Source organism: Papio anubis, chromosome 2 (assembly GCF_008728515.1).
Source record: "Papio anubis isolate 15944 chromosome 2, Panubis1.0, whole genome shotgun sequence".
In the NCBI taxonomy this organism is placed as follows: Eukaryota; Metazoa; Chordata; class Mammalia; order Primates; family Cercopithecidae; genus Papio; species Papio anubis.
Window position 1 is genome coordinate 107,669,768 of NC_044977.1, and position 19,203 is coordinate 107,688,970.

Here is a 19,203-nt window from a genome sequence, read left to right on the forward strand (position 1 = left end):
TGCCTTAATCTCATCAACTCGGGAGGCTGTGGCAGGAGAATCACTTGAACCCAGGAGGCAGAGGTTGTGGTGAGTCAAGATCGCACCATTGCACTCCAGCCTGGGCAACAAGGGTGAAACTCCTTCTCAAAAAATAAAATAAATAAAGTCTTCTAAAAAAGTTTTTAAAATAAACCACATATACAGTATTATAGTAGAGAGTACTGACAGCCTGCCCAGACCCTCTTTACAGGCTGTTGGCCCCATGTCTCCGCTGCTATAAGGTTAGCTGACAATGGCTCACAGCCATGCCCTCCAGACAGTTGCCCTCCGCTGCCCAGGGTTGTCCAGCCAGGAAATACCTGTGAGGTTATGTCCTCCCCTAAGGGTGGCTTATGGCCCACCAATGCTTACTGATTCAGGGTACAGAAGCCAGTCCTTCTGTCTCAAGATGGTAACCTGCGGTGCCATCCATGCTCCAGCACTGCCCAGGGGATCCGGCTGATGCTAGACTTCCACTAAGCCCACGTCTGTGCCTGGCTTCTTCCCTGCCCTAGCTTCGGCCTCACTGTCTTCCAGGTTTCATCTGAAAGCCCTTTGTCAATAACACACTTGCATAGTCTGCTTCTGGGGAACCTGACTGAAGACCGTTAGTACCAGGAGGGGTCCCAGAATGGATGGGATTCTGGTGTTGGCTTACTGCAGTCCAAATGGACACGAGGACCTCATTATTGGTGTTAAGTGGAGTATTGAGAGTCCTGGGGCCTTGGCCTGCTGTATCAGTTCAATTGCTCAGACCTTCATCTGTGGTGACCTGGGATCAGATACAGGTGGATGGGGATATGCCAGCTGGTGCAATGTCTCTAACATTTGAGAGCTTTGAGGAAAATATTATCTATCAGGAAGGTAGAGTTGGGAGGCTGTTGCTAAGAGCCTCCCGTTGATGCACTGAAGAGAGAAAGTAACAGGGTCAGACTAATTACCAATTTAAAACACAGGATCAGAATCAGGGGGCCTCCCTGCCAACATTTAGCCTCTCATCTCCTACAGCAGAGGCAGACTGGGCTGGTAAAAGTGGCAGAATTTGAGAGAAGGAAAAATGCTCAGCCTAGGCAAGTCTGCCATCTGGACATTTTGGACTCCTAGTGCCAGTAGATGAGCAGGCAAAGTCAGATCCTGAGAGGGAAGATAAGGGACCAAAAAACTGGGAATGAGGACATCTGGGTAAATGCCCTTGACCTCCCGGGCTGGCAGCAGTGGCCTACTCCGCCTTATACTACAAAGTACAGCCAAGGACCAACTGTAGCAGCAGGTGGCAGCCATAGATTTAGTTAAGTAGGATTCTTGCTGTGTTCCCTAGTGGAACTGTCTCCCTTGGGTCCTGTCCCTTAAGGAGTACCTCCTCCTGATGACCAGGACCCATTTCTCCTTCCAGTGTGGTAACTGCTCTCTTTGCCTGTTGGTCTCCTGGCATGAGGACAAAGAGATAGGATTCCTCATATGCCAGTAGGGCTAGGGCCTGGCTAGGGGAAAGGGAGAAGCTGAGATTCACCTAAGATTGTTCCCTGTCCCCTAAGACTATGCAGAAGCCTCAGATGAGGCATACAAGGCAATGTTTGCCCTTCTCAAGATCTGTCCCCGCCTCCCTTCCTGAACCGTTCCAGAACAACCACTAGGATCAAATGACAACATGACCTGACTAGAGAAGGGGCACACAGGCCTGTGGGGGTGAACTCAAAATGTGAGAGTCTTTGAACTGTGCTTTAATGCCCACTAAAGAAGGTGCATAGCAGAAGTCCAGTTAGTCCACTTCCTCTTAGGCACCCCAGTGCCTGCACCACGGGCTCGGAAATGGAGAAGCCTTGGTAGTAGAATTGAACCTGTGCTCGGACCCAGCAGCGACGGCTCCATGTCTTCAAGACTGCGCTAGCTGCTACTGCTACCACTGTTAAATGTCCAACTTGCCAGCAGAGGTCAGTGCTGAGCCCCCAGTTTGGTACTGTCCCTTGAGGAGACAAGTTGATTTTATCTGACCCCTTCAAGCTAGAAAGTACAGTGTGTGACCAACCATATAGCATTGCTTTTTTTTTTTTTTTTTTTTTTTTTTTTTGAGATAGAGTTTCACTCTTGTCGCTGGAGTTGGAGTGCAATGGCGCCATCAGGGATCACTGCAACCTCCACCTCCTGGGTTCAAGTGATTCTCCTGCCTCAGCTTTCTGAGTAGCTGAGATTACAGGCTCATGCCACCACACCCAGCTAATTTTTGTATTTTTAGTAGAGAAGACAGGGTTTCACCATGTTGACCAGGCTGGTCTTGAACTCCTGACCTCCAGTGATCCATCCGCCTCGACCTCCCAAAGTGCTGGGATCACAGGTGTGAGCCACCGCGCCCGGCTGTATAACATTGCTTTGATCAGGGGACTCAGTATGGCAAAAGAGAATCAGCTATGGACATGGGATCACAGGACACAGTCTTACCCTCGCATTCTGAAGCTGGCAGCCTGATAGTAGTGGGACAGCCTCTTGAAAGTGAGGTGGGGCAGGAGTTTGGATGTGGCACTGCGGGGATGGAGTGCTGTCCCTCAGGATGCAGCATACAACTGAACCAATGGCTGTTTTATGGTGTCATGCCCCCAGGAGGCAGAGTATATGAATCTGGAGTCAAGAAGTCAAATGAGTTGTGATCTTGCCCATGATGACTCCAGTGATGCACATGGGGACACTTTTTTCTCCTCATGTCTCCAACTTTAACCTCATGGGTCTCGACAAGGGAGACACTTCCACTAGGGAACACAGCAAGAATCCTACTTAACTCGATCTATGGCTGCCACCTGCTGCTGCAGTTGGTCCTTGGCTGTGCCTTGTAGCCATTCTCTCCCTCCTACTCATTCTAGACACCCCTCTCCCCATCTGGCACTTCTGCTGGTGGCATGCAGAGTGAGGGTCCTAGACTCTTATCAGGCTATGGTTCTCGGACTTGGCCATCATAGTTACAGCTGGGCATGGGAGTATTCCGAGATGTCTTAGTGGATCACCTGAGCATCAGACATGTCCCTCTCTGCCTCTGTGAAGCAGCAGCCCCACCTCCTCACGACGACCAGGACCCGTTTCTCCTTCCAGTATGGTAACTGCTCTCTTTGCCTGCTGGTCTACAGACGGGGGGGAAAGGGAAAGGATTCCTCGTGCCCGCTGGGATGGGGTCTGGCTAGGGGAAGGGAAGAAGGTAAGATTCACCTAAGGACCTACACAATTTCCGGATGGGACAGTCAGCAGACAGGTGGGTGTGCTGTTTTGAGTGCTGTTGGTTAACCAGCCTCTTTCTGGCAGCTTACGGTGAAAATAAAGGATGTAAGCTAATACTGTTTTACTAGGTTGGATGGTGCTGAAAATTTTTAATTCTGAATTCACTTTGTCCCTGATTTGCAAAGTCCTGGCCATGTGAAAGACATAAAAATGAGAATAACTGTTCTACCTCAGAGCTAACAGAGGAAGAACCTGTCTGTGGCCTTACTATAGGTCCCTTGTCGGGTCCCTCAAGATCTCCAAGGTGACCTAGGAGCTATCCAGTATAGCATGTAATGGTTGTTTCTTTGCTAATTTTTGTGGCATTTCCTTTTGGGCCTAGATAATTTAGTTACTTTCATTATCATTACTTTTTTTTTGTTATTCAAACTTATTGGGGCACTCTAGTATTTCAATGATTACTTCATTGTAATCATTTTTTTTTACTTATTTACTATATTTATTTATAGTATACTATACTTATATATACACTATACTTATACATATACTATACTATATATACTATAGTATATATACACTACACTTTTATATATATACTATACTATAGTATATATACACACACACACAGAAATGCACAGAAAAAAACTATAGTATATAGTATATATATACTATAGTATAGTGTGTATATGTATACACTATACTTATTTACTATAAGTTCTAGCAAACAGCTCCCTCTGGAGAGATGGTGGGTTATTTTAGATATCTGACCAATTAGTTTTAACTATTTTGTTTCCTTTTCTGATTATAAAAGGAATACACATGTAGATTGTCAGAAATTTAGAAAATACAGGAAAGTACAAATAAAAATACAAAATCCGACATAACCAGATATAATCACCATTATCTTCTTCTTGCAGACGTTGTCTATAGAAATGCATGATTTGGTCAGTTGTGGTGGCTCATGCCTGTAATCCCAACACTTTGAGAGGCCAAAGCAGGAAGATCACTTGATATCCAAGAGTTTGAGACCAGCCTGGGCAGTATCACAAGAACTCATCTCTACAAAAACTCTTGTTGCCCAGGCTGGAGTGCAATGGCGTGTACTTGGCTCACTGCAACCTCCACCTTCCGGGTTCAAGTAATTCTCCTGCCTCAGTCTCCCGAGTAGCTGGGATTACAGGTGCCCACCATCACACCTCGCTAATTTTTGTATTTTCAGTAGAGACGGCGGTTTCACCATTGTGGCCAGACTGGTCTCAAACTCCTGACCTCAGGTGATCCGCCTGCCTCAGCCTCCCAAAGTTCTGGGATTTACAGGCATGAGCCACTGCACTGGACGTACAAAAAAAATTTTTTTTTAATTAGCTGGGCATGGTGGTGGGTGTCTGTAATCCTAGCTACTTGGCAGACTGAGGTGAAAGGATTGCTTGAGCTCAGAAGGTTGAGGCTGCTGTGAGCCATGATTGTACCACCGCACTCCTCCTGGGCAACAGTAAGACCCCGTTGCAAAACAAAGATATGCATGATTTTTTTAAAAAAAATTGAGCCGTACTAAAATTGGGGTGACTTTATATTTTAATCTTATTGGAAATTTTCCATTAAAATTCTGATGAAAGAGACAAGACTCTGACTGAACCAACCTAGACATATTGGCTTGCCCTTCCCTCCTGCTACTCATCTTTGGGCTTATTCCAATCCAGAACATTTGAGGGCAGCTGGTGGCTGAGCTGGGAGGCAAAGCTAGATTATAAAGTTTCTTTGATCCACCTCCCCCGCAGCTTCCAGCAGCTCTGAAAATCTAAAGACAGTCAGCTCAGACTGCCTTAGGAGCTGGCAGGGACTTTGACAAGAGAAATGCACAGAAAAAAAAAAAATGTGCCCTGAGAATGCCAACATGTAGAATCTGAAAGCAATTAATTAGATGCTCTCAAGAATGATTCACTTCCTCCTGGCCAAAGATAGGCTTGCAAATGAAATAGACACTTCAGCTATAGGCCAGCCTAAGATATCCACATTTATACTCTGGGCCACCAAGCAAAAGATTGTAACTGAGCCTAGTACCCCTGGAAACATTTTGGAACTCTCTCCTGTTGTGAGCTCTGGAGAGCTACCGAAATGGATTAGACAGAATGTGACCCCCATGTATTAAGTTCTAGAAGACAGAGAGGGAAATTGGTTAGCAGCATGCACAACATAATGATGAAGGGCTCAAACTCAGGTCTCAAAGACCCAGCCTCAAGTCCCGCTCCATCTCTTTGGATGGATTCTGTAGCCTCTCTGTGCTTAAGTTCTTTTTATCATTTGTTTTACAAAATGGATATAATATTGTATAGTCTTGCCTTGAGGATTAAATGAGATGCAGCCCTTAGGCTAGCACCTAGATCTCTGACTCTGATAGCATGTAATTGTTAGCAGTTAGTTACCCCCTGGTTCTTCCAAGTGAAAGGAAGGAAAGCCCCGGGGGTTTAGGCATTGCTTCTAAGCAGCTCACCACCTCCCACCCCAAAGTGAAAATGATATCCTTTAGTTAATGTGATAGAGATGGTCCTTAAAAAGTTGTGCCAAGCACGGTGGCTCACGCCTGTAATCCCAGCACTTTGGGAGGCCAAGGTGGACGGATCAAGAGGTCAGGAGATCAAGACCATCCTGGCCAACATGGTGAAACCCTGTCTTTACTAAAATTACAAAAATATTAACTGGGCGTGGTGGCCCGCTACTGTAGTCCCAGCTACTCGGGAGGCTGAGGCAGGAGAATCACTTGAACCCAGGAGGCAGAGGTTGCAGTAAGCCGAGACCGTGCCACTGCACTCCAGCCTGGTGACAGAGCGAGACTCCATCTCAAAAAAAAAAAGTAAAAAAAAAAAAAGTGCATAGAGAAAAATCTAGTTTGAAAGACAATAAAAATAGAATTTGCCCATTTAATGTCTATCAGGTGAGAGCTACCGCTGAACCAGGAGGATCTACAATGGTCTCTTTGTGCCATCCAGTGGACAGTAAGGGAAACACCATGATTTTGTCTTCAAAGTCTATAATTTATCAAAAATATGTATGCTGGTGAGAATAATTTCAGCTCACTACTAGGTTCATTGTTAATAAATTTCATTCTGTTTGTTTAAGCAAAATAAAAAAGCCATTCAGCTTATGTGATGTGCACTAGAAAGATTGTCAACTAAGGGTTTCGAAAGAGAATACTCACCAGTCCTTATCTACAGGAATTCTCATCGCCCATCTTTCCCATTCTTCTTGTCCTTCTCCACCAATACTCCTTATGCTTATCTGATACATAGACTGAGAGTGTCCCAGAGACTCAGGGTGTATCTGCCCCAACACACTACTAGATCTTGGCTGGGACAAAAGTCGTTCTATTCATTTTCCAAGACTGCAACTATCACTTAAAATTTTGCTGTAATCAACTGGGCATGGTGGCTCATGCCTGTAATCTCAGCACTTTGGGAGGCCGAGGCGGGTGGATCACCTGAGGTTAGAAGTTCGACACCAGCCTGGCCAATATGGTAAAACCCTGTCTCTACTGAAAATACAAAAATTAGCTGGGTGTAGTGGCGTGTGCCTGTAGTCCCAGTTACTCAGGAGGCTGAGACAGGAGAATTGCTTGAACCCGGGAGGTGGAGGTTGCAGTGAGCCAAGATCACGACACTGCACTCCAGCCTGGGTGACACAGTGAGACCCACGTCTCAAAAAAAAAAAAAAAAAAAAAACCAAAACCAAAAAAAACCCAACGGTTTTGCTATAATCAAATTGAATATTTGTCAAGAGCCTGTGTGTTTGGCATGGTTTTTTCTGAGGGGTGTGTGTGGGTGTGTGTGTGTGTTTGCTCTGTTTCTTTTTAAAACCATTTATTATCCTTATAATCTGTTTCCTTCCCTGAGTGTTTATGAGGACGAGACAATGGCAGACAAACCTCCCCCAAATGTAAGTAATAATAGCACACCTGGAGTGCCCAGAGCTGTTTTGAGACCCTCTCTTTAGTATTGTTGTAATTGCTATGCACAGTAATCATAACAGGTACTATTTGTTGAATTCCTGTCATGTACCAGGCATTTTTCTTTATCAGAAGTTTTGCTAATCCTCATGTCAAGACTGCAAAATCGATGTTATTATCTCCAGTTTAGACATAAGGAAGCTGATGCTCAACAGGTTAAGTGATGTATCCAAGATCACACAGCTAGTGAGTGACAGAGTGAGAATCAGGTCTGACTGCCCTCAGGTCTGACTGACTCCAGAGCACCTTCTCCTGCCGTGGGGCAATGGGCCTCGCAGTTGTTCCATCACGCGCCTGTGACTGGCCAGACCCTGAGTCTGAGATTTTGGGGTCTCTTCAGCGCTGCCAGCTCCTTAGTGCCTAAGACTCTTAGGACCTCAGAGCCCATGACCAGTGAATCCAGCAGGGGATTAAATATGCAGATGATGTACGACAGCAAAAGTCAGCCCAGGGGCTGGGTGCGATGGCTCACACCTGTAATCCCAGCACTGTGGGAGGCCTAGGCAGGCGGATCAGTTGAGCTCAGGAGTTCAAGACCAGCCTGGCCAATGTGGTGAAACCCCATCTCTACCAAAAAATACAAAAATTAGCTGGGTGTGGTGGCATGTGCCTGTGGTCCCAGCTACTCAGGAGGCTGATGTGGGAGGATCAGTTCAACCCAGGAAGTCAAGGCTTCAGTGAGCCGTGATCACACCACTGCACTGCAGCCTGGGTGACAAGCCAGACCCTGTCTCCAAAATAAATAAATAAAAGCCCAGGGCTGGGGCTGGAAGGCCTGGGTGAGGAAGGGAACATAGTCTCTAGGAGTCAGGACACCCAGGTCCTGGCCCTGATTCAGCTCCCACAGGGCCTTGTGTCAGTCCCCACAGGGCCCACAGCCTGGTGGTCAATTACCATTCCCCGCGGGGCGCCCCCGTGAGCCGCACTTTCCTCCCCAGAGAACCAGGGGCTTTGCCTGCAGGGTGCTCTCTAAGGTTTTCTGGTTCTGAGAATTCAGGGTTTCTTCCGGGAGCCCTGGGGGATACCTGGTCAATAGGTTACTGTCTCTGCTGCCAGGAACCCGGGGCCTGGGGGGAGACAAGGCGAGAGCACACCCAGAGCAGCTGCAGTTTGCTCAGGAGAGATGTCGCCCAAGGGCCTGGATGAGATTCCCCCACCTCCGCAGCCCCCTCCTGCTTTGTCTCCTAGGATAGAAGAGAGCATGATAGGATGTAGTGGGACAGATGAGGACTTCACACACTGTAAGGGTAAACATTGTTTCGTCTGCTTGTGTTTGAATTGTATAAATGTATTTCTGTGTGTATGCTGTGTTAGGGGGTAAAATTTGCGTCTCCCTGAGGTTGCACTCTGAGTATGGAAAACCTGGCTGTAGACTAAACCAGATCCCCCATGGTGCTCCAGGCATCCCCAGCCTCACTTGTGGCACCCGGGCGTTCCTGCTGTCACCGGCCCACGTGGGTCCTCTGTCTTTCTCTGCATTGTCAGGGCCTGCGCTGACAGTCCCCCCACAGGGAGGTGGAATCTGGGGCTTGACAGCACTGGGAGGATCCTTCCTCTTTCCAGGCTCAGGCAAATCCTTGCCTGGAGGCAGGGAATGGGCTAGATGACCCCTGAAACAGTTCAGTCCAGGGTCTGATAGCTCCTTTGTGCCCAGCGCTGTGCCCCCTCCCCTTCCCACGCTTCCCTGCAGGGCCTGGAGAGCAGGGAAAGCAGCTGCCAGCTCCAGGCAGTCATTTTACCCCAGGTGCCACTTACCCTGAGGAGGGGCTGGAACCAGCTAATCATTTTACCTGGAGATGCCACTTACCCCCCGGAGGGGCTGGAGCCTATCAGGTTTTTCAGTTCTTGTGTTGCCTCCCAGCCCTGCCCACACCAGGTTGTGGGTGTGTATGGCTGACGAAGGCCCCTGAGCCAGGCCAACCCCCAACCTCCCAGTGGGTGGCTCTGTGGTCCCTGGCAGCCCCGGCATCATCCGGGGCACAGAGGCCATGGACCCTGGAGACACAGCCCTTGCTATTCACGCAGGGGATGGTCAAGAGCATGGCTCCGTTTGTCCCTCTATCCCTCCCTCACAGAGCTTTCAGCAAGACGATCATTCTTCCATTCTCACCGCTTGCTCCTGGCATAAGGAGACCCCAGGGCTGGAGGACTTCTCTAAAGAGGAGTCTTGGGATTTCCTCAGATGCTCCCAAGTCCCATCTGGAGGATGAAGGTGGGGAGCACATCCTTGAGGCAGTTTCTCCTCTGCCCCCCACCCCTCGCCTCTCCCACCTCTGGGGGCTAGGAACTTAACCAGGACTTGCTTCAACCTGAGAGGAGGGTGTCCAGCCTCCTCAGAGCCTGCCACCATCAGGGGGGATTTCAGAGGGGCCTCCTGGGAGGTGCTGCCCAGCTGCCCCCCCGTGTTACTCACACAGCCCCCACTGATCTGCTCTGGGGGCCGGGGCCCAGAACATGGCTTGTAGGGGACCTGGGACAGCAGCCCAGGAGACACCACTTGTTCATTGCCTGCTCACCCAGATAACTGCAGCTCCCTCCACTGCCGCCTACCGCCCTCCGGCCATGCCTCTGCCCAGAATGCCCTCCTTCTCCAGTCCTGCCCACCCCTGAAGCCCTGCCCAAACCTCCCTGAATTCTCTCCTGAGCAGACACTCTCCTGCACAATTTCCGCCACAGGGATTACTCAGCTGAGCCTCAGTCTGGGGCTGCCCTGTGCTGGGACCTTTCTGCAGATGCTCGGCTCCCTACCCTCGCCTGTGAGCCGTGTGGGGCAGAGACTCCATCTCACTCAGAGTGGAGTAAAGAGCAGGAGTGCTGGAGAAGCCAGCTGCCCTGCCACAGGCCAAGAGGATTTGGCCAAGTGACCACTGCTGTCTGTTTCCCCAACTGTAAAGGGGGCTGAGACCCTTACAGGGTTGTGAGGCTTAAACTTTGACAAACGCCTAACATACCACCAGGCACAGGGCAGTTGCTCAGTATTTGGCAGTGGCTGCTGTTCCCCACAGTGTCCAACACCTCCGGGGGATGTAACAGGTGCACCACGGACAAGACTGATGAGTTTATCAGTTCACTGGAGAGAGAGGCAGGATGGACGCACTTGCATGTTCCTCTGATCTTCCCTTATGGGGAGCAGTGACACTTGGCAGAGGCTGCCAGGGAGATGGGAAATGGACATTAATTAGGGGAGAGAAAAGGAGGCAAGGAGAGGAGGGTGAGAAAGAGACAGGGGAGGAGGAAGGGAAGAAGGCATGGTTAGAAGACTGGCAAACACAAAAAACAATGACTGTTTTCTTGGAGGAACAGGGAGGTAGGGCCATGAACAGCATGTGGACGGTCTTCTCTGTGAAGTATGGCATTTCAGAGCTGGAAACGCAGCCTGGAGATCACAGACCCCCTCATAGCCCAGCGCAGTGCAGGCCCTGGGAGATCAGGAGTTAGAGATGGGGAGGACCCTGCCTGCAACAGGCACTGCCTGCTACACCCTGCCATAGGCAGAGGGGCTGTCTTCCCACCCCACAGGGGCCCCATCCTTCCCTTTCTCTCCCGAAGGCTGCTCCAGCAGGGAGTTTAGCTCCATGGACACCTCTGAAGACTGTGAAGGTGCAGAAGACATGCAAAAGGAGAGCAGCGCTCTGAGTGTAATTACTTCCCTCTTGTTTCTTTCATCTTCTTCCTCCTTCCTGTTCATCAGCTCCTCCTGCCTCCTGTCCCTCGCCTCCATCCCTCCCCGCCTCCTCAGGATTCTCACCCATAAGAACCTGGTTAAGCCAGGGAGCCGAGGTCACTAGACCCTCAAGGTGGCTCTGACCCTCCTAGCCTGGCACGTCCCCACGTGGCTGTCTCCTTGGCGGTGCGCTGGTGTCCGGTCATAACTGGGGCTCCTGCTGGGAGCCCCGTGGCCCAGGTGGGAGGGTTGGGGTGGGCCGCAGCCTGCCAGCGGGAGTCACCACCTTGCCCGGCCTGGCCACAACCTCCAGCAATAACTCTGAGGGTGCACCCGTCCCCTCCCTTCCAGCTCGCAGGCCTTTTCCAGTCGGACGACAGTCACGAAACCTGTTCTTCCAAATCTGCTTTCCTGGAGAGGGGAGAAAGCACCCAGGGAGAAAAAGAAGAACGCGATGAGGAGGAAACGTGAGTGTGAACGAGGAAATACTAAGCGTCTTTTTGGGCCACGGCGTCTCTGACTTTCTTCTCGGAATTGCAGGGCGACCCGCAGCACCGAGGAGGAGCGCGCTGGGGCGTCCACGGGCCGGCTGGCTCCTGCGGGGGCGACGGCTGGTTTCCACGCGCGGGCACGGCGCCCGAGGACCTCCGCCCCGGAGAGCTGACCTCCCTGCGGACGTCCCCGCTCCTCGGCTCCAGAGCGCCCGCATTTCCAGGAGAGGCGGTGTGGGGGCCCGGGCCCTGCCCAGCTACGCAGAAAGCAGACGGGGCCTCGGCGGCGGCAGAAACGGGACGCAGGGCCGCCTTCCGGAAGCCCGAGGGGTGCCCTGGGTGAGCGCCTGGCTCCGCACGGGGGACCTCGGAGCTGCTCTAAGGCGCTTGCAGAGCCCACAGCCCACGCCTTCTCAACCGCACACTTTGACATTCCGAGCCGGGCAATTCTTTGTTGTGTGGGTTTCTCTGTGCTCCCACGGTAGGATGTTTAGCAGCATCACTGGCCTCTACCCGCTAGGGTCCAGGAATGCGCCACCCCATCCTCCACCCCACTCCCAAACTGTGACAATCAAAAATGCCTGCAGACACGCCCACATTTCTCCAGGGCGGGGTGGGAATCGGTTGAGAACCGCTTAGCCCGAGCCTTGGAGGAGCCGGAGCTGCTCAAACCCGGCGGGGGCCGCAGACTGAGAGCTCCAGGTCCCCCTCCCAGAATCCCTGCGAGCGTTCATGGGGTGTTCGTGTTAGTGCCAAGATTGCTTCGTTGCAGAGACAGTTCGTTCCAAGTTACTTTCTGAGATATTTTATATATCGATTTATTAGTTTTTAAATGAGTTTTGTTATTTTCAGTTGTATTTTATTTTTAGTTTTATTGGTTGATTTTAATTTTTTGTAGCTTTCTAGTTATTTAATTTTATAGTTTCAGTTACTGGTTTATAGTTACTTTATTTTCAAAGTTATTTAGTTTTCGAGTTGTTCATTTTCAGTTATTTATATGTAGCCATTTTGTTTTAGGAGTTATAGATGTTCAAATTAATTTGCTTGGAATTTATTTTTCATCATCTTTACAATTATTATCTGAGTTATTTACGTTCATAGTTATTTCACTTTAACTTATTGGAGTTTTTGAGTTATTTATTTTTACAGTAACTAATTTGACTATTAAAAACTCACTGGAAGTTTTTGAACTACTGTAGAGTTATTTATTTTCAGATTGAAATGTTTTAATTAAGGGTTTTCCCCTAGTTATCTAGTTTTAGAGTTGCTTATGTTCACAGGTATTTATTTTCAGTTATTTTATATTTGAGTTTATTTTTATGTTCTTTTTTCCAAGTTATTTGGTTTTTAGTTATTTCATTTTCAGCATTACTTCATATCTGAAAATTATATTTTCTGAATTTTTAAAGAGTTTTTGAGATATTTAGTTTTTGAGCTGTTTTCAGAGTTGTTTGTTCTCAGTTATTTCAGTTTTGTATTTGCCATTCAAATTTTTTCTGTTCTTTATTTTTATTTAATTTTCAGATTTTTTTTTCTTTTTTTTTTTTTTTAGATGGAGTTTTGCTCTTGTCACCCAGGCTGGAGTACAGTGGCGCAATCTTGGCTCACTGCAACCTCCGCCTCCTGCCTTCAAGCAGTTCTCCTACCTCAGCCTCCCAAGTAGCTGGGATTACAGGAGTGTGCCACCATGCCCGGCTAATTTTTTATTTTTATATTTATTTATTTATTTATTTATTTTTGAGACAGAGTCTCTCTCTGTCGCCCAGGCTGGAGTGCAGTGGCGCAATCTCAGCTCACTGCAAGCTCCGCCTCCCGGGTTTACGCCATTCTCCTGCCTCAGCCTCTGGAATAGCTGGGGGACTACAGGCGCCCGCCATTACGTCTGGCTAATTTTGTTTTGTTTTGTTTTGTTTTTTAGTAGAGACGGGATTTCACCATGTTAGCCAGGATGGTCTCAATCTCCTGACCGGGTTTCGCCATGTTGGCCAGGCTGGTCTCCAACTCCTGACCTCAGGTGATCCACCTGCGCTGGCCTCCCAAAGTACTGGGATTACAGGCGTGAGCCACCGCACCCGGCCCTCAGAATTATTTAGAGTTAGAATTCTTAGTCTGCTAGTCAGGTTTCAATCAAGAGACACTATATCAGTTATTTCAACAGAGAGAATTTAATATAAATAATTGTTATCCAGCTAGCAGAGATTAAAAAAAAAAAAAAAAAGTAGTGATAATGAGATATCATGAAGATTTTGACTACAGGCTCCCAGCCCAAGGACTCATACAATAAAGAGAAGAGGTTGAAAATATCAAAACTCAGAAATGTGAACGTGGCCCTAGGGCTGGGGGTTAGTCCTCTGAGGAGGAGGCACTATCAATGGTACATGTGGCCCAAGGGCTCAGAGCCCAAGGTCCAGGAGCTGGATGCAGAATTCTGGGGAGGGGACATGGCCAGCCCATGCTGCTGTCTCTGAGTGGGCATCATCAGGCCGGTTATGGGAGTGCTGGGAAAATAGCAAGCTGGAACCAACTGCCTCTGCTAGAACCAGCTGTCACTCTCAGAGTGGAGACGGGATGCTGACGGGGGGGGCGGGGGTGGGGTGCACACAGGAAGGAGCCCGTGGTAGCCCTGCACCCCAGAGCTGGGAAGGGTGGGCTGGAAGCTTAATTACCAGCACACTCAGCTTTAGAGTTACATAGAGTTATGTTAGGATTCCGTTAGTTTTGGAATTGTTAGGGGTGATTTGATTTCACATTTTCTCGGGATATGGGATTGGGATGAGTCTCCTGGTTTGTTTCTGGAATAGAGTGGGCCACGCCTCACAGGAGTCTCCCCCAGGAGACACAAGACAATCACTTTAGAATTCAAGAAAACAAAAATAATGTGTCTCACTTTGTTCATAAAGAAGCCCTTTGATGACATGGCCAAAAAGGGGCAGAGCCTAAGGGACAGACTCTTAGAAAGGTGCCCATGGGACAGGATCCCAGAGTGTTCCTCTCAAATTTTTAGAACTTTATGCTGTTTTGTGGGACCACCGTCTCCCACTCCTTTCCTAAGAACACAGTGTTTTTCTTGATAGAATGTGTTTCAAATGTGTAGACTGTTTGCACAATAAAATAAAGTTCCTCCCAAATCAAGAATCTGTGATCTTAGGTTCTTCTACCTGCATTATTCTTCAGCCCACATTGTTCCATTTGACCATCAGAATGTTTACATATGTATGTATGTCTGGTTGGATGGATGGATGGATGGATGCATGCATGCATGGATGGATGGATACACTCGTTTTATTCAACACCTATTTCTTGAGCACTCCTGTGCCCTGAGGACGGGTCTGGCACCAGGTAGATACCAGGGAGGTATGAAGATGAGTGAAGCTTTCAGTCCAGTTGGGGAGACAGATGTGGAAACAGAATCACAACACGATGTGGCAAATTCTCTGGGAGCACAGAACACCATCACTGACCCTTCCTGATACAGTCAGGAAGGGGTGACATTGGAACTGGGTCTTACAGGCAAGTGTCTTCTCCCAGTGGAGAAGGAGAAGGGCACCCTGGCGGAGGGAACAGCATGAGCTCAGGTACAGGGGCATGGAGGAGCTGTGCATGGCAGGTGGGACAAGTTGATGGGGACTGCTGGGTCACAGGTTCAGAGAGGCACTAAGCTTAAGGGCTGACCCTGGTGCTTGACAGATCCTGCTTCATTTGGTCCTGCAGCAAGTCTGCAAGATAGTAGGGAGCAACCTCAGGAGTCCCATGCTTCTCCTGACCTTACTTTTCCAAACACAGTGTACATTTCTGGATATCTTAAGCTCCTTCTTGGTTTTATCCATCTCTCACTTTACACTTGTCCATCGGAGGTGAGTTGTCCCCTCTCCTTCACCTTTTGATTCCTGCTTCTTAAATATCTGTAGGGATGGAGGAAGGTTGAGACCACAAAGCTGTGAAGCACAGACTTCAACTGACAAGGGAGGTAGAGGAAAGCAGGGAGGTGGAGGAGAGCAGGCAGGTGGAGGAGAGCGGGGCAGAGACCTGCTTGCGGGAATGGCATGCAGAAGTTCTGCAGACCATCACAGTGGGGAGTGGGCTCCAGACATCACCAACTGTGACTGCCTCCAGCTGCATTCAGCAACCATGAAAAGGTCGTGGGGATGCCTTTCCCAAAGTGGGAAGCTGCTTAACTCCAACCCAGGCTTACGAATGCAACAGATTGGGATTTTTTGAAGCACGTAGAGCCCTTCGCAGCATTCATAGCAATAAACATATGTCTCAAGTCGAAAGAAAATATAGTCCTACACAATCTGCGGTTGTGTATTTTTACGCTTTTTATAATACACGTCCATGCATTCCGTCTTGATGTGTGTGTGTGTGTTTCCCAGCAGAGTTCTCTGCTTATCGTGTCTATCACAATATATCCATTTCCCTATGATAATCCATTTCTCTGTGAGAACATGTAAGAACTTCAGATGGTTTCACATCTTAGCTGAACAGAAGAGTCGGTTGGGTTCTGACCACTTGCCTCAGGAAACACATCATTGTATCCTCTCAAACATTTGTCTGTTGAATAGCCAGCCACTCACTATGGAAACACCCCCCAAAGCATTCTCAGTCCTTTGGATCTCAGCCCTTTTCTGGATCTATGAAGATGTCCACACTTAATAATTCTAACAGAATGCAAATTGGCCAAACCTCACAAGCCTCATAGGAAGACCCTGTTTGCAAATGTCATGCCACAGGTGGGTGACCAGGGGAGTCATTCCAATGCCAGTCTTTGCCGGAGGTTCCTGGGGTATTGTCCTCCAGTGATCCAGGATGGTCCAATTTGACCTTTCACTCCAGCCTCCATGTCAAAGCCCCGAGCTGCTGCTCTGCTTGCTGGTGTCGTCTGGGAAAAAGCTACCCTTTGGGGCTCAGAGAATCAGACTCCCCACTGAGCCCATGGTGGGACAGGAATCGTGGGATAATTTTCATAAAGCTGTGCCAGGAACCGTCTGTTCCCAGCAGACACAACGTTCCCTATTCTACACCTGGTTGCACTGCTCATTCAGGAAATAGTTGTGCATTTTTAGACCTTTTTTTTTTTTTTTTTTTTTGAGACGGAGTCTCGCTCTGTCGCCCAGGCTGGAGTGCAGTGGCCGGATCTCAGCTCACTGCAAGCTCCGCCTCCTGGGTTCACGCCATTCTCCGGCCTCAGCCTCCCGAGTAGCTGGGACTACAGGTGCCCGCCACCTCACCCGGCTATTTTTTTTTGTATTTCTTAGTAGAGACGGGGTTTCACTGTGTTAGCCAGGATGGTCTCGATCTCCTGACCTCGTGATCCGCCCATCTCGGCCTCCCAAAGTGCTGGGATTACAGGCTTGAGCCACCGCGCCCGGCCGCATTTTTAGACTTCTTAAAAACGGGGGAAAAAAGAGTGGCTTTTCTCTGAGTGAAATTTATATCACCTTATTTAAGTATAAATGAAAGAGAATCCAACACCACCAGATGAAATCCCTCACACTTAGAAGTTGTTCAGATACTCCATGGCTATATGATGTTGCCTGTAGTCCACCAGAGGAACTCAGATTTCACAATATTGCTGACGACTGGGAAATGCTGTAGCCTCAGGATAAAGTGCCCTGGCTGAAGCATTTGAACTAAAAGCAGACCCAGATCTGTAACATCTGGTGGGAGTCTGAGTTCATATTAAACATCAGCCATGCATTATGAAATATTAGAAAAGTTAGAGATCCTCTAAACCAGCCTTCCCAGAGTATATTTTGCAGAATATGCAGAAGAGTGTAAGAGTTCAATGAATTAACCCCATAACATGCCAAGCAGAAAAAAAAAAATAAGAGCAAATGCTTTTTCTTTTTTTTGAATGGAGTCTTGCTCTGTCGCCAGGTTGGAGTGCAGTGGTGTGATCTTGGCTCACTGCAACCTCCGCCTCCCGGGTTCAAGCGATTCTTCTGCCCCAGTCTTTCGAGTACCGGGGACTACAGGTGCACACCACCACACCCGGCTAATTTTTGTATTTTTAGTAGAGATGGGATTTCATCATGTTGGCCAGGATGGTCCCGAACTCCTGACCTCATGATCCTCCTGCCTCGGCCTCCCAAAGTGCTGGGATTACAGGTGTGAGCCACCGCACGTGGTTGCAAGTGCACTTTTAAATACCACATATTCTGTCCCTCTCTTGGTCGATCTCAATTAGTAGATTAAAGAATCTGAAAACTTCTACAAAAAGGAAGCCTGTATCGTTTTATTAAACTCACCATTTCCTAAACTTATTTGGCCACAGAACCTTTCTGTTTGTGGAATATAATGTCCCATGTGTATTCCTAAGGGAAAAGGCTAAGGTGCTATAACAAAGAGATCCAATAATATAGTGATTTAAAGAATATTTCTGTCTTGTAAGTCAGTCCAGGCTGGGTATGCAGGCTGCTCTGCTTTGCACAGCCATTTTGGGTCCCAGGTTCCTTGCATTTCATTTTCCACTGTCCTAGAACGCTGTCTTTGTCTCTAATCAACATTGGCCACAGTCAAAAGTACATCTCAGAAATATCTGATTTCCAGCTCTGAAGAATGGGAAAGAGTTTGGAAGTTTGCATAAGCAATGTTTTAAAGCCCATCCTGCACATGGTACATAACACCTTCTCTTCTACTCTTTTGGTGAAAGCTTTGTTGCATGGCCATGCTAACCCATAAGGGAGTTGGGAACCTAGCTAGGAGGACATTGCCCTACCTAAACTTTATTACCATGTATCAGTGTCACCCAGCCAGCCTGCAGGAAGGCGGCGACTGGAATCCAGGTCTTCCAACTCCTGGGCCAGTATCAGCATCACACTAGCATTTGCTTACTCAGCCTATATGTATCAAGTACCTCTTGAGTTCTGGTTCCATGTCATAATGTGAAGACAGAAAGCTTTATAAAACATAGTTTCACAAATTATCTATAAAATATGTATCACTTGCATCTTTAATCTGACAGCAGATTTTACATATAAAGAAACTTTCATATATGGCTATTAAAGTAGCAAAAATTACAGATTTATACAATTTTTTAATTTTCCAGAAGACACATATTATAGGGATAAACAAACATAAAAGGAACAGAGAATCTTTAAATGGACCCAAATACATCTCAGAATTTAGAGTACGAAAAAATACATTTCAAATTAGTTCAGAATAAAAAAGATAAATTATACATGAAAATGGTTTGAGGACCACTGGCTAGCAGTATTGAAAATGATAAGAATAGGTTTTACCGCAGCCCTTAAGATAATTCATGTTATTTAAAGATGTGACTTAAAGAAATTATGAACGTCAAAACATTTAAAAATTAATCTTGAGAAAAATCTTTCCAAGCAAAAACTAAAACCAGAAGCTACAAAGGAAAATCTTAATAAGTAAGGTATGTCAGAAGCAAAATCTTACGTATAGGAAGAAAAAACATGTAAAAATTCAAAAGATACATTTTCAAAACATATGACAATAGACTAATTTCCTTGAAATATAAATAACTGTTACGAATCAATAACAATTTTTAAATGGGCAAGACATGACTATATACAGGAAAAGAAATTCGAAATTCAATAAACATATGAAAACAATGAGGTATCTTTTTCACTATCGGATTGTACAATATTTAAAATTGATAATACACAGCATTGAAGAGAATATAGAAAAACTAGAACTGAGGTTGGGCATGGTGGCTCAGGCCTGTCATTCCAGCACTTTGAGAGACCAAGCTGGGAGGATTGCTTGAGGCTGGGAGTTTGAGACCAGCCTAGGCAACATAGCAAGATCTAGTCTCTACAAAAAAAATAAATAAGTAAATAAAAATTTTAATT

General features: G+C 47.4%; 1 protein-coding gene across 2 annotated transcripts in view; it reads left to right on the forward strand.

Annotated features, from left to right (window-relative positions):
- The window catches only part of MCF2L2 (MCF.2 cell line derived transforming sequence-like 2), a 253,043-nt gene extending 240,777 nt beyond the window's left edge, over positions 1–12,266 (forward strand). For both annotated transcript variants that reach the window (XM_003894766.5, XM_021934624.2), the window contains 3 exons: positions 10,772–10,860; positions 11,238–11,353; positions 11,427–12,266. In XM_003894766.5, the coding sequence (XP_003894815.3) occupies positions 10,772–10,860; positions 11,238–11,353; positions 11,427–11,550 (329 nt within the window). In that variant the 3' untranslated portion in view covers positions 11,551–12,266. The remainder of the gene's footprint in view (positions 1–10,771; positions 10,861–11,237; positions 11,354–11,426) is intronic.
- Positions 12,267–19,203: the final 6,937 nt, after the last annotated feature.